General features: G+C 40.3%; 1 protein-coding gene across 1 annotated transcript; it reads left to right on the top strand.

Annotated features, from left to right (window-relative positions):
- The first annotated feature begins 857 nt into the window (after positions 1-857).
- pcyox1l (prenylcysteine oxidase 1 like) lies at positions 858-12,357 on the top strand. Its single transcript, XM_042499863.2, has 7 exons — positions 858-1,259; positions 2,748-2,954; positions 3,678-3,852; positions 6,572-6,783; positions 7,134-7,274; positions 8,682-9,093; positions 9,804-12,357. The coding sequence occupies exons 1-7, from the start codon at positions 1,151-1,153 to the stop codon at positions 10,051-10,053; spliced, it is 1,506 nt and encodes a 501-aa protein (XP_042355797.2). The 5' UTR covers positions 858-1,150; the 3' UTR covers positions 10,054-12,357.
- The last annotated feature ends 1,467 nt before the right edge of the window (positions 12,358-13,824 follow it).

The following is a 13,824-nucleotide window of genomic DNA, read 5'->3' as shown; positions in this document are numbered from 1 at the left end:
GACAGATCATCCATTTACTGATTGGATGAAAGAGGTGACAGTATTCCACCTTGTCGCACCCCAGAAAGCCAGTAGATACGCCATTAAACTTCAATTAATAGCCCAGGCTATCATTTGCTTAAATCATTGACCTCTACAGGTGTATATTTGGAACAGGCATCTATATGGGATGGGCTTTTAATTCCTTTTATACAAAACTCAGCAAAGATGGAAATACAGTCAAATTTCATATTTGACCCTTTGAAAGTACAAGAAAATTGCCTGAAAAAAGAAAGAATTCTTAATAATTATAACAATTCTGTAAAATAATTTTAAGTATATACTTGTGATAATTATGAATATAGTTCAAAATACATATTTCGTTTTTGAAAGAAGTCTTCTACATCTATTGATCAGGGTTTTTTCCGTCTCTGTGCCGGTGTTACTTCTTCTTTGGTGCTCATGGTGTCAGTAAAATTAACTGAATGACTGAATTGTAGTAAATCTTATCAAGCTAACATTGTGAGCAGCATACTCATATCGACAAAAGTATAAACATATTGTATACGTGATCGAAGCAACTACGTTTTATACATCCGAAGACTTGTATAAAAATGAACTTCACGACAACCAGACCGAGTCTCTGTAGGCTTTTATTTGTCATAATGTGAGTTTAATTGGGACTAGGCTTTTATTAGAAGTTTAATGGTACTCTTTCTCCATCTGACTTTCATAGTTTGATGTTTGATGGTTTAGGCTACTAAGCATTTGGTTCAAAGAATGGGCTTTAGTGTTTTGGCAAATAAAACCTGCAATAAACCCGGCAGCAGTGCCACTGCCCGGCAGGGCTGTATCAGGCGGCCGTGATTGGTCGAAACAAGCCGAATCGGTCAGATCACGTGATGTTTCCGGACATGGATGTGATCGATCGTTGATTGAGAATTGATCTGCATCGTCATGAAAATTAAAAGGCCGTCTTTTGTGCAACAGTACGAACACATTTCAAACGCAACCTTATTTATTTAAGAGTGGTTTACATCTCCTGAAGACGACGCCATTGACGGTGCGAAGGGAAGAGGAAGAGGAGCTGCCGTTTACCTGATGTGTTAACCGCCGCTGCACCGCGCCGCCCGCCTCCTCTCCTCCCGGGTGTCTCCGCTCTGGTGCCGCGATGGTCGACCCTCTTCTGCCGCTGCTCGTCGTCGTGCTGTCAGCCTGGTCGGCTGTTGGAGAACCGGCGGGGTCCGCTCATGTCGACGGAGCTCCACCGTCTAAAATAGGCAAGAAAACCAGCGTGTTATCATCATAGCCAGCCGCTGAATTTGGCTAATGTTAGCCTCCATTCAAAGCTACAAGCTACAAGCTACAAGCTACAAGCTACAAATACTACAAGCTAGTCTGACTGAGCGACAGCCATGTAGTATTCAAGCTAGCTGCTGTACTGTGTTGAAATCAACAGACATGCAATTGAAACTTCCTCTAGTTTATTAGATACACGTGTATTCCTGTGTGCTATTGTATCTGCAGGTAGTTTGGTAGTTAATATTTTGTATGCTCAGTTAGATGTTTTCCTATTTAAAACAAAGGGTGAAGTCAGGTTTGATTGATTTCATTATTTCAAACATGTAAAATACAACAAAGACAGTGGTTAAAATCATATGTATAACAAAAGGGGAAAAAACATCAAAGGAGTAGGAAGAAGTATAAACTTATTTAATTCTACCATTTTACTCAATAATTAAATTATTATGAATAACTCCCTTATGGATATCCTAGTCATGTCATATATGTACCAGTGTACACATATACACACACCTATATGCCGATATTTGGTGTTTTGGCGATCATCTGTATCAGCATTGTATTTTAATGATCGCCTATAAAAATTAATTAATAAAAAATTGTGCGTATTACACTCAACCGACACCAGGGAAGACAAGGTATATAGAGAAATTATCAGCATGGGAGGAACTTTTACTTTGTAAAACCTTAGGGAGCTATTTTTACATTTTTTATTTCAAAGGTTTGTGTTGGAGTTTGTTATATTACAAATTCTGTGACTAATGGAATAATGTGCCACATTTGCTCTGGTATCCACCATCTGACAAAATAACAGAGCAGTCTTTACTGATTCACGGCACAATATAATGAAAATATGATATAATGAAATGACCAATTACTTTATAAATGTCCACAGAATTGTTAGTGAGTATTTTATTTGTTTCTCAGGGTTACTAGGATCTAGATTTTGTACACAATTGCATGTGGATCAACCACTGGCAGCCATTTTTGAAAATGGTTGCCACGGCAACCAGGGTCAGAGTTTGTGATGGCCCAATATCTAGTTTTGTTTCTAACATATCCATAAACAAGTCTGCCAAATTTGGTGCTTTTATCACAAAATGATGCACTGTTATGATATATTGAGCTATTGAGCTATATATATATATATATACTTATTTGTTGAGCAGCATTACAATAAACCCTGAATATCTGCCACAAATCGTACTCTCAGTTTATGAAAGCTGTGTGACCGCAATGACGTAAAGAAAGGATCAGGCAGGATGCATGCTCAGAATAATGTTCCCAATCAATTAAAAAATGCATTGATCCGGTCCAATACTGATCCTTCCGATCCCAGTGGGACATCCCTAGATATAGACCATCTGTATGATTAATGGTCATTCATTTTGTAACACGTCACCCCTGAGCCACGCCCTGTTTTCACACTTCCTGTCTGTTGTTGGCTCTGATCCTCTGTGCTCCAGCGGTGGTCGGGGCGGGGATAGGAGGAAGCGCCACAGCCCATTTCTTGCGGCAGCACTTTGGCCCTGAAGTCCAGGTGGATGTGTTTGAGAAGGGGGAGGTCGGAGGCCGTCTCGCCACTGTAACCGTCAATCACAACAACTACGAATCTGGAGGCTCCATCATTCACTCCCTTAACCTCCACATGCAGGAGTTTGTCAAGCAGTTAGGTTGGTATACACACAAACAAACATATGACACATGAGCGTTAAAGGCAGAGAGGACAATAAGTGTATGTGACGGTGTAGCATTCATTTAGTGTCTGTCTGTCCTTTTCTAGTCATTTTTAAAAGAAATGATGCATGGCTACATATGAAAGTAGTCGAAAATGAGTTAAAACAAGAGGTGGGCATCAAAAACAGCACCAGAGGTGACCTGCTAACAGCTGTTCAGGGTTACAAGTTAAGAAAATGGGTTTCCTTGTGGTAATGAGATATAATGTAGAGATTGTGTGTGACAGTGATAAAGATAGCTTGATCAGATTCATGTTGTGCCTCCAGCAGAGGTACGCTGTGCGGGAAGAGCGGTGATCAGTTAAGAAAGGTTGATGGTTTGAGTTTAGTAAGCAGTGCTACATGTTTGGCTCTCCAGCTGGAACACAAAACATTGTGGCTCTGCATCACGTATGCAGTACCATGTCAAAGTATTTTGACCACATGACTGTTAACATCTTCTTATGCTGGTTTTTAGGTATATCTTAAAATCCAGAAAGTTTCAGAAAAAAAGTTGATCAGTGGGAATCACAGTTTGTAAAATAAAAAAGTAGAAATATTAATATGTTTATTTAAAAATGTTCTGTCCATTATTTCATTCATTGCATCCTCGATATTAAATTCCTCCCTGTGTGTCTCTGTATGTGTGTCTTTTGTGTCGTCCTATGTCGGCCCCTCAAGGATTGAAGTATCGTCGCAGCGTGGCAGGCAAGACGGCGGTGTTTAATGGCGAGGAGGTGATTCTGGAAGAGACAGACTGGTACCTGCTGGACCTTTTCCGGCTATGGTGGCGCTACGGCATCAGCTTCATACGCCTGCAGATGTGGGTGGAGGAAATTATGGAGAAATTCATGAGGTGAGCCAGTTTGCTTGAGATGATGTAGCTGAGGTGCAGCTGAATTTTGCAGCTGGCTGGCCTACCTGTTTCTGGGGTCCAAGATAATAGGCTTATCAAAGAATGACAGTATACCTTGGCATTTAGATATTCCAAAGGTATGTTTTTTAATAGGTTAAAATACAGATGCACCTCATCTTTTTAACTGACAGGGAGATGCTGTATTGAGGCGATGTACTCTCATGCACAGCAGGTGCCACCAGAGGTCAGTCTCCGTTAGTGAAACAGGCAGCTCAGTTAAGAAGATGGTGACTGCATTGTGGGTATAATGTTCCAAGACAGGTAAAAAAGAAAAATGGAAGTTTTGTCACATATAAGTTTGTCTTGAGATAAGTTTTTCAACTACACATGCTGTTTCTTAGCCATATGCCAACTGATGTGTCGATATCCGCTGCAGCAACAAGCTTCATTGGGTCCCGCTGCAAGAAGTGAGCATATGTCCTATTTATTCAGTATTATGGACCATAAATACATAAACTAGGATGTCTCGATCTGATGTCAAACATCAGAACGAGGACCGATCAAGGCATTTTTTGACAGATCGGGATTGGATATATTTAGCTTATAGAGCATCTGATCCTTTGTTTTATGTCAGCTGTCACTCTGTCACTGATCTTAAGAAGAGCGACAGAGCCCCGTCCACTGCGAAACACCACACACCATAAACGGAAACGCAGTCTGATGTTATATACTGAAGTTATGAGCACTCCTTTCATTTCAGCTCAGTGTGAGAGTCTCGTGATTTGCTTTTAGCTATAACACACGGTGATTCTCCGCCACTCTCTGACAGAGCAGGAGAGACCAGCGCGCAGCTTACGACAGCCACACTGACCACTGCGAAGTGAAGCAAAAGCCCTGCGAGCAAAAAGCTAACATGACTTATTTAATAATGAAGGGTAATCTGCCCTAAAAGAGAGCAGAATACAGATCATTCAGGTTACTGAGACGCAGACTGCACAGCAGCAACAACACCGAACTCTTCAAAGGACAGAGACATTCCCTCAAGACAGTGAAGAGGGACAACAAAATTAAAGGGTTTGTCATTTTATGCGTGATTTTGTAAAATAATTAAATAAATTATAATAATAAGCTAATACAAAAAAACCCATCAAGGAACAGCTTGGATGCAAGTATTTTTTAAAATAACTTTAAAGAAGCCTTCTTAAACTGTGCACTGTGCAGCTGTATTACAGAGGAAGTGACGGATTCGGGTCTCTATATCGGCAGATACTCAGTATTTTAATTTTGAATAAATACCGTATAACAGGTATGAAAAGACAAATACTGCCCAAGTCTACAAGAAAACGTGGAGCTTGTCGAAGAGGGTCCAAGTAGTCTTGACCTTATAATGATGCCAATCAAAATTTGCAATACTGATCCAGCAGAGCCATTTACGGTTTAACCCTTTGAACTCTGCTATAGAAATGGTCTGTCAAAGTCTACATTGGTATTTGTGCTTATTTTGATGTGACTTCCTAGAGTATCTTCAAATTCTTCAGATCCCTAAGATCTATACAACCTAAGCTAAAAGGCTATGTAAGTTAGTTAATTATAACAATTTATCAAAGTATTGACATTGTAATATAAATAAATCAGACATGTTTTCTCCCCACATTTTACAAAATAAAAACACAAAACATTTTGATCCAAAATGTTTAAGAATGTGGAAACATAAAATGAAGATTAGTTCAGAAGTTATTTGAACTCTGTACGTTACTTAGTTTTTGAGATATGCTAATTTTTATGAGCAGAGTGCAAAGGCGCTCCTTTTTCCTCTGGAACCACGTTGCGCAATGTCCTCATGAGCATACAGCATGATGACGGGAAAGACAAACGCCTTAGATTTCCTCTGCAAAAAGAATAAATGTTCTAGCTATTGTAGTTCTTATTTTAGGTCAGTTTATATACAGCATTATGCAAACAGCAATCTCCCGTGGTCATCTGCGGGATGTCCGTTTTTAAGGGTTAAATCTTCTTCTTGCCACCATTGTTTCCCTCACAAAAACAATTTCAAACAAAGACTGTAAAAACAATAACTTCAGGTATAAACTGACTGTACAGCACTGCCTCACAGTGTGGCAGTCGATGGGTAAAGCCGATGCTGAACTATTTATTATTTCTCATTCCTGCAGCCATAATCACGCAAACAAAACCTTAAATCAGTGAGTGATTTTCCGAGCATGACTTCTGCATAAACACGGACAGCCAGTTCCAAGTGCAACTGTCATTCAACAGTCATTCAGATAGTACAGTATAAAACAACAGAACTGATGTCTTCAATTAGCCAGTCCTGTTTCATTCAGTAGGTGGGCACAACCTCACACGTGACTGTCAAATATGACCACCAAATGAGACATCAAATCTTGTGATGGAAGTTATAATTTATTTTGACTCTCTCTGCTCCTGCTTGAAGCATCAGACTTGCATTTTATCCCTCCATCATCACTGCTCACTGACCTCTATTTCCTCTCTCAGGAAGTGGTTTATTTCCTGTATCACTTTGTCTTTTTTGCACTCGTCTGTATATAAACAGCTGTGAGCCTGTATATCCCTTTGTCTGTCTCTGTTCTTTTTATTTTGCACTGATTGCCGATTATCCTAACTTTCCAGAAGGAATGAGGAAATCTGTCTATAACTGATAAGTTACCATCTATGTTGTGTGTGTGCATGTGTAATACAGGATCTACAAGTACCAGGCCCACGGTTACGCCTTCAGTTCGGTGGAGGAACTTCTGGACTCTCTCGGGGGGAGTGGCTTCATCAACATGACTCGGAGGCCGCTCTCTGATTCGCTGCTGGAGCTGGGTGTGTCGCAGCGTTTCATCGACGAGGTCATCGAGCCCGTCATGAGGGTCAACTACGGACAGAACGTCAGCATCCCCGCCTTTGTAGGTCAGATGGGTGTGAAGGAATGAGCGGTAGAAGAAGAGGAGCGAGCGAGGGGTGATGAATAAGAAAGAGACAGGGAAGATGAAGGCCGCGGGGCTGAAATTAGGGCCAGTTATGAGCTGAACATCTACGTCCTTGCTGATGTAGGTCAGGAGAGAAAGGAAAGGAAAAGAAAATAGACAGAGGAGACAAGGAGGGAAGGAGCGGGGAGCTGAGATAGACAGGAGGGGAGCAAGGTGAAAGGAGGGGGCGGCCTGTGGGAGCGAGAGAACAGGAAAGTGTGTGGGCAGCTGATAATTGGTTTATAGCACTTGGCACTGTCTGATGTGAGTGAGCGTCTGTGTGTGTTGCAGGCGCCGTGTCTTTAGCTGGAGCCCAGAACAACCTGTGGGCGGTGGAAGGAGGCAACAAGCTGGTGTGTTCTGGCTTGCTAAAGATGGCCAACGCTAACCTGTTGCAAGCACAAGTCAACTCCATCTCACCCGTCTACTCAGGTACTTTAACCCTGACGTTGGCAGAATGGGATCATGTCTAGTGACTAATTCACTGTAATTTGTTTTACAGTTATGTTTTAATTAGTGGAAATAATAATACATTCCACAGGACCGGCCCTAAGCAAAACATTTTTGCATGGCAGGAGCTTAACAACTCGTAGTCTGGGGCAAACTGAAGTTGATGCTAATGTTTCTGCAGTATTTTACAAAGGGAGATGTTTTGGCTATGTGCAGCATCAAAAAGCAGCACTACTGGGGCCGACAAAAGTATGAAAGTGAAGGACGGCCCTAATAAATTAATTATGATCATAATGAAATATATCTGATTGTGAAATTTAACCCCTGCTGTATACTTAAAGGGGCTCTATGTGAGTGTGAATGTATGTCTGTGTATAAATGTATAAAATAACAAAACCAATACTATACTGTAACCATCAAATACTGCTGAGTTGTCTGGACATGGCAGCGTTTCCCACACAATTTGAATCTTTGGGCCTTCCCTCTTGGCGAAGGGAAAATAAGCTGTGGTAATATTTGTTAACATGCAGAAAATAAAGTAAATATAATATAATAATATAATATAATAAATATAATGCCTTTGCTATCAAAATAAATCAATGAAGCGATAAATGAAGAAGTAAATAAATGGTTTTGGAAGGGTCCTGTGTGTGGAAGTGGCTGATGATGGGTGAAGGGGCCAGACATTTTTGCAGGGCCACTAACTCGTCATGGGTTCTTTTTGCACTGTGGGGTGGATAACTGTTGATCCGGCCATAGCTGATCAGATCAGATCAGATCAGATTGATGGATGAGAGGAGGAGCTGCTGCAGGGGCGAGTGAATGCAAACTTTTAGACCCAACACAATTAGTGGTTAAGTTTCACTTTAACTGCACCTGCGTTCTGATGCTCCGTGCCCAGAGCACACTGTGCTCTGAGAGTTTGGTGCAATAAATAACCGAACAGTATATAGTTTAGATTTCTGTAGCTCTCCTCTCGAACAGTCCAGCTCTAAAAAGTTTAAAATCAATATGTGGGTGCAGATGTTTTGATTGTGTCGGGCCGCCACAAATAAATGAATGTGTGATATACCCTGGGACACATTTCTCAGCATGGAGGTGGCTTAGTCGGCCAGTAGCAGCTAACAGTGCTAACTCCATAAACAGCACTAAAAAATGGCAACAGTGCTGACAGAGCTAATGGTATTAACTGGGCGGGTTAACTGTGGGGTGGACATTATGCTAAAACTTTGTTGTTCTGTTACAGAAATGCAAATTCATCACTGCAGCATGTTGACACACTGGATGTTCCTGGATTACATCTGCCAGTAGTTACCAGTGGACAGCTGCAGATGAATTTGAATCTGAATCATGAAGTTCAGTCTTGATATTGTGTTTATTTCCTGACAGGGGAGGTGCCCCAGTACCAGCTGAGCTTCACCACAGCATCAGAGACGGGATCAGAGCTGTATGACATTGTAGTGTTGGCCACGCCGCTCCAGGCCAGTGTCAGGTCTGGAGTCCAGTTCCAAGGTTTCACCCCTCCCTTTGAAGAGCTCCCTGGCAACTATCACGGCACTGTAGCAACCATCGTCCATGGTTACCTCAACACCTCTTTCTTTGGTTTCCCGGACCCTCGCCTGTTTCCCTTCGCCAGCATCTTGACAACTGAGACACCCGATCTGTTTTTCAACAGCGTGGCAAGTGTTTGTCCCGTCAACATCTCGACTGGCTTCCGGCGTAAGCAGCCACAAGAAGCAGGAGTCTATAAAGTTTTCTCACCTCAGCCTCTGGACAAGACTCAGCTCAAAACACTCTTCAGGTCAGTCACATCGTCTCTAGCAAAGTAATTGTGATATTAACTACGGCTTCAACTTAATTTGATCATTAACTTATGAACTAATCATTCATAATTCCTCAAAGCACATGTTGACACATTCAAACTGCTTGTTTTGTCCAAACCCAAATATTCACATTTGAAAATCTTTTTTGTTTAGAAAGTAACTTAAACCCTGGGTCTTCAACAGGTGGTGGGAGGCCTCTAAAATATTGTTCAATAATTACATTTTTGGTTTTTTTTCTAAAATTGAAATACGTCTGAAAATACATATTGACCTGAATCCAACATATCAGCAAAGATTAATTGGCCTATTTGTAAAAAAAAAAAAGTAAGAAAAAAAAGCTTTTTATTTTAAAGAACACAACAGGATAGTAGGGCTGTACCGGACTTATGCCAGTCGTATCAGATTTGGCCATCAAATATGAATATTCAACGAATTGTTTGTTATTTCAGAATCACCAAAGTTAGTGGGATTCATCCTCTCGGGAGCGAGAATTTCTGTACAATATTTCACTGCAATCTGTCAAGAAGTTGTTGAGATATTCAAGTCTGAAACAAAGTGTTGGAAGAGGAACGTCCCTAGCGTAGCTAAAAAGCAGACGTTTACTCATATCATCTGCCTTGTAACAGTTACTAAACTTGATGATAATGCCCTATCATAATGACAGTTTTACTGTTCCTCTCAATCTCAGGTCGTACTACTCCGTGCAGGTGACAGAGTGGCAGGCCTACCCTTGTTACGGCAGCAGCCAGGGCCTGCCGCCTGTGGAGCTACACCCCAATCTCTACTACCTCAATGGCATCGAGTTGGCCGGCAGTGCCATGGAAATGAGCTCGGTGGCGGCCAAGAACATCGCCCTGCTGGCTTATCACCGCTGGAACAGGCAGACGGACATGGTGGACCAGAAGGATCTGATGCACAGGATCAAGACCGAGCTATGACCTGGTCAGCTGGACGCCTTATAGCATCACTAAGCTGATGTGCCGGTAAATGTCTGATGGGGGCACTAGATTTTACAGTTTGAATTGTGAGAAGTCTCCAGTGAAAAAGTGTATTTAGAGACACATTCAAGTAATATATTACTACATGCAAACAATACAGTAAACCAGTGATAAATACAGCAGTATGCAGAAGTCTTAGGTCACCTTAGACTTTGTGATTTTAGCAAGGTTATAATGATCATACATATTTATTTCTCATCTTCTTTAGTTTGACCTCTCTTTCCACTTAGCATGTCTTGAACTCTCTTGGGCAGACAGTATGAAATGTACAATGCTAATCTTCGGGTGTATGCACAGCAGGTTGCAATCAAGACATGTTCAAAGCTCAGAACCGTGTTTTTGAGTGTTTGAGCCACCTTTCGTTATGGTTGTACGATCCCATGTTTCACGCTAAATATTAAATTTCCTATAGTAAAAAATCTATGGTGGCCTAAGACTTTTGCTGTATTTTACTGTATTTTAAAAACAATCTGACTCTGTCTCTTAAATAAAAATACAACAACAAAAAACAAGTATCAAAGTCAAATCAAGTCTAAAACGAATCAAAGCTAAATCACAACTGGTCTTGCGCTACTGTCCAAAGGCTAGTTTGATTCCTTCACTCTCCGTGCCAGTGACATTGCAGATATATTAGACATTTTTCAGTATTGGCTAGGGATTGATTGCTAATGCCAATTAGTGGTTTCATCCAAAAATTCAGCTGCAGGCAGCTTTTCTTTGCCAAGAAACCGAGCAACAGTGGAAAACGCCAGCTAATATTTATTTCAGTAGGAAGTGAACGGACTGTTAGGAAACACTGTTTTATTGAGTTGCTGGTGGTGTGAATGGGCACCAGTTAATTCGAGTACCAGCTAAAGGTCACTGGTGCTGCTCTGTGTAAATAAATGATCCTGTGTCCAAGGCAAGAAAACACTCATTGAATCAAGATTTAGAGCATGAATGAGAGTCTTTTTTTTTAAACGGCTGCTTTTTGTCTGCGCTGTAACAGCTGTGAGATATGAGACGGATCGCTAATTTAACAGCCTTTAGGCACATTAACCAGCCCTCCATCACATAATCAGAAACAACTGCAGCACTGCTTTTACTGTCTATACTTTTAAGGGCTAATGGACTTGCTATTGCCTGAACTGCACCAAGGAGATCTAATTAAAGTAATCTCAGTAGGATTTTTGTAAATTAATAAAATCATTATTCGGTGACTCATGGTAGTGGCCACTGGTGCTTTGCTCTATTGCCCCTTTCATCAGACTATTTCATTATCTCCCCTTCCTGCTGCTTTTGTTGCATAATCCAGCGGAAAGAATTTTTTTTCGGGGAACAGAGCCAACAAGCTTTCACACTGGACCAAATGAAAACAGAGGACCGATCTGTGGAGCTGCTGCTGCTGCTAGTGATGATGATGACACTTCCTCCCATTTTCTCTGAAGCCCTAAAGCTTTATTGAGACTCTGCATTTTTAATAAGCGCTGTAATCTCTGTATAAACACACATGAAGATAGAGCTGGACACTCGCTTCCAGAAATGGCAAGTGTTTAAAAAGATGGTGTGATAAGAAAACACTGACTGCGGATTAGCCTCGTAACACTGAGAAATTCCTTGTTTTATTCATTTCTAATTTATTACTTTATTACAGTGGAGTTGGACTAAAGTGGATTTCTGCATTCAGAAAAACTTAATTTAACTGTCATCAACTGAAAACCTTGTGACTCCATGTTTTAGTTGATAAATAATGTGATTGTGGTTTTTTTTTGTTGTTTTTTTTAAGGTTTTCACTCTGCAGCAGCTTCTGTACATAAAACAGATATTTGTAGCAATAGTACTTTCATGATGCGCTGTAAAACCAATATCCAATGCAAAAACACAAAATGAGCATTATGGAACCTTCTGGTGATGAGAGTCAGTCGACTGACCGACAATAACTGAGCAAACTGCATCCGCTGATGAAGATGATGAAGATCATGAGATGTGATTAAAAGTTGCAACAAAAAAGTGAGTAGGGAGACCTTGAGTTTGGATTATTTTGTCAAATAGCAGGTTTCCTGTAACTGATCACATCTATCCGCTCTACGAACTTTCTGCTGAGTTCAGCATGTATCAACATATTTAATCTGCCTGATAAACAAAATAATGCAGCTCTTTATATGACTGATGAACTCTACTATGACTGTTGATAAAATAAAAATACTGAATGTTTTGCCATTTTGTTTTTAAAAACTTCACTAAAAACATACTTGATTACATTGATTTGGCATTTAGGTTTTATTTCCTGTCTATAAATAACTGCACAGAAGGAAACTGACTAATAGAAAAACTTCATCTGAGCACTGAACAAAAATCTCTTTTCTCGCTTGATTTCATTCTGTCGGTGTTCAGTCATTTGAAGTTTAATGTTCATCTACGGGAAAGAGAAGAAAAGGGGAAAGTTAAGAAGCGATATGTCACTGACAGGACATCTACTGTTGGTGGTTGACTGACCGTAAACTCCTGCCACATTTGTTCCAGAGGCTAGTTTTATATAATATTAGTTTACTGTGTTATAAATCAGATGTGTGCAGTTTAATGGACAAGGTGCTGCAGTTTTGTCACTCTCATGAGATCCAAAATTTACACAGTTAATTAGTTATTTTAGTCTTTTATGTCCTAAAACTGAAGAAGTGGCCATATATCTTTTTAAAAAAATCACCTGAGATTTGTCACTGTCCTTTAGATCAACAACTAATTCATGTCAAGAACCGTAGATGAAGTTTACCAGACCATGGACACACAACTTAGATTTGAGACAAATTTCTGCCTTTAGTTGAGAAAAATTGTTTGATGATGTAAGGATTTAAAGACCATTAAAATGTGTTCTGTATTATCTAGCGGACCTCCTGTGAAGTGTTTGAAAAGGTAGAAAATGAGTGGGAGTTTCTGGCACAACTTCACCCACTTTCAAGACGCATGGAGAAGGGAAAAAGTGGAAACTTGCAGCAGCAGCACTTGTGGTATCTAGAACTTACTTGGCCACTGAGTTTTGGCTTGTGATCCTCATCAAGGTAAAGGGGGTTTGAAATGGAGCAGTTCCAGGATAATGCACTGCACTCTATTAGTAATCTAATGTAATATATGTAAAACCAAATATCCACTGTAGTTAGAACCCAATCTGCAATTTTTTTAAGCCAGTTTTAATCACCAGGTTCATTTGTTGTGTTTCAGCTGGTTGCAATATGCAATCCTCACCACTAGATGCCACTAAATCCCTTAAATCGTACACACTTCTCCTTAAAAGGAATACTTCACCCACAAAATGACCAATTGTATAGCAAGTAATCATGCCGTGTGACCTTGAATTCATGACGAAAACTTTGTTTTTTTTTGTTTGTTTTTCTCTGCCTCCACGGAATGGCGAACATTGATTTATTGACGATTGGGGACTACCTTTAACAACAGCTAAACTATATTTAAAACAATTTAAAACTGATGTGAAAGTTAAGCTTTATCAGCTCTCTTCAACGCCAGACGCCAATAGGTAAATGCATGTGTATGGGAAGTGCTGAGCATACAAATGGAAGAATAAGTCTTGGATTATACTGCATGAGTTGTGTGAGAGTAATTAAATTGATGTTTTGATATAGTTTTGCTGCTGTTAAACCTAATAACAATCAATAAATCAACATGTTCACCAGTTTTTCCTTGCAGGCATATGAGAAACCAGGTTTCTTCCCCAATTCA

The sequence above is a fragment of the Plectropomus leopardus genome, chromosome 15 (assembly GCF_026936395.1).
Source record: "Plectropomus leopardus strain MGB_pleo_1.0 chromosome 15, ASM2693639v1, whole genome shotgun sequence".
Classification (NCBI taxonomy): domain Eukaryota; kingdom Metazoa; phylum Chordata; class Actinopteri; order Perciformes; family Serranidae; genus Plectropomus; species Plectropomus leopardus.
Note: the sequence above shows the minus strand (reverse complement) of the source record. Positions and strands in the feature narration are given on the sequence as shown.

What these genes read in the sequence shown, in the direction of transcription:
- pcyox1l (XM_042499863.2), top strand. Translation starts at nt 1,151, where the DNA reads ATGGTCGACCCTCTTCTGCCGCTGCTCGTCGTCGTGCTGTCAGCCTGG. An exon ending in GGAGTTTGTCAAGCAGTTAG is followed by an intron (nt 2,955 to 3,677) that starts GTTGGTATACAC and finishes CGGCCCCTCAAG; the next exon opens with GATTGAAGTATCGTCGCAGC. An exon ending in CAGCATCCCCGCCTTTGTAG is followed by an intron (nt 6,784 to 7,133) that starts GTCAGATGGGTG and finishes TGTGTGTTGCAG; the next exon opens with GCGCCGTGTCTTTAGCTGGA.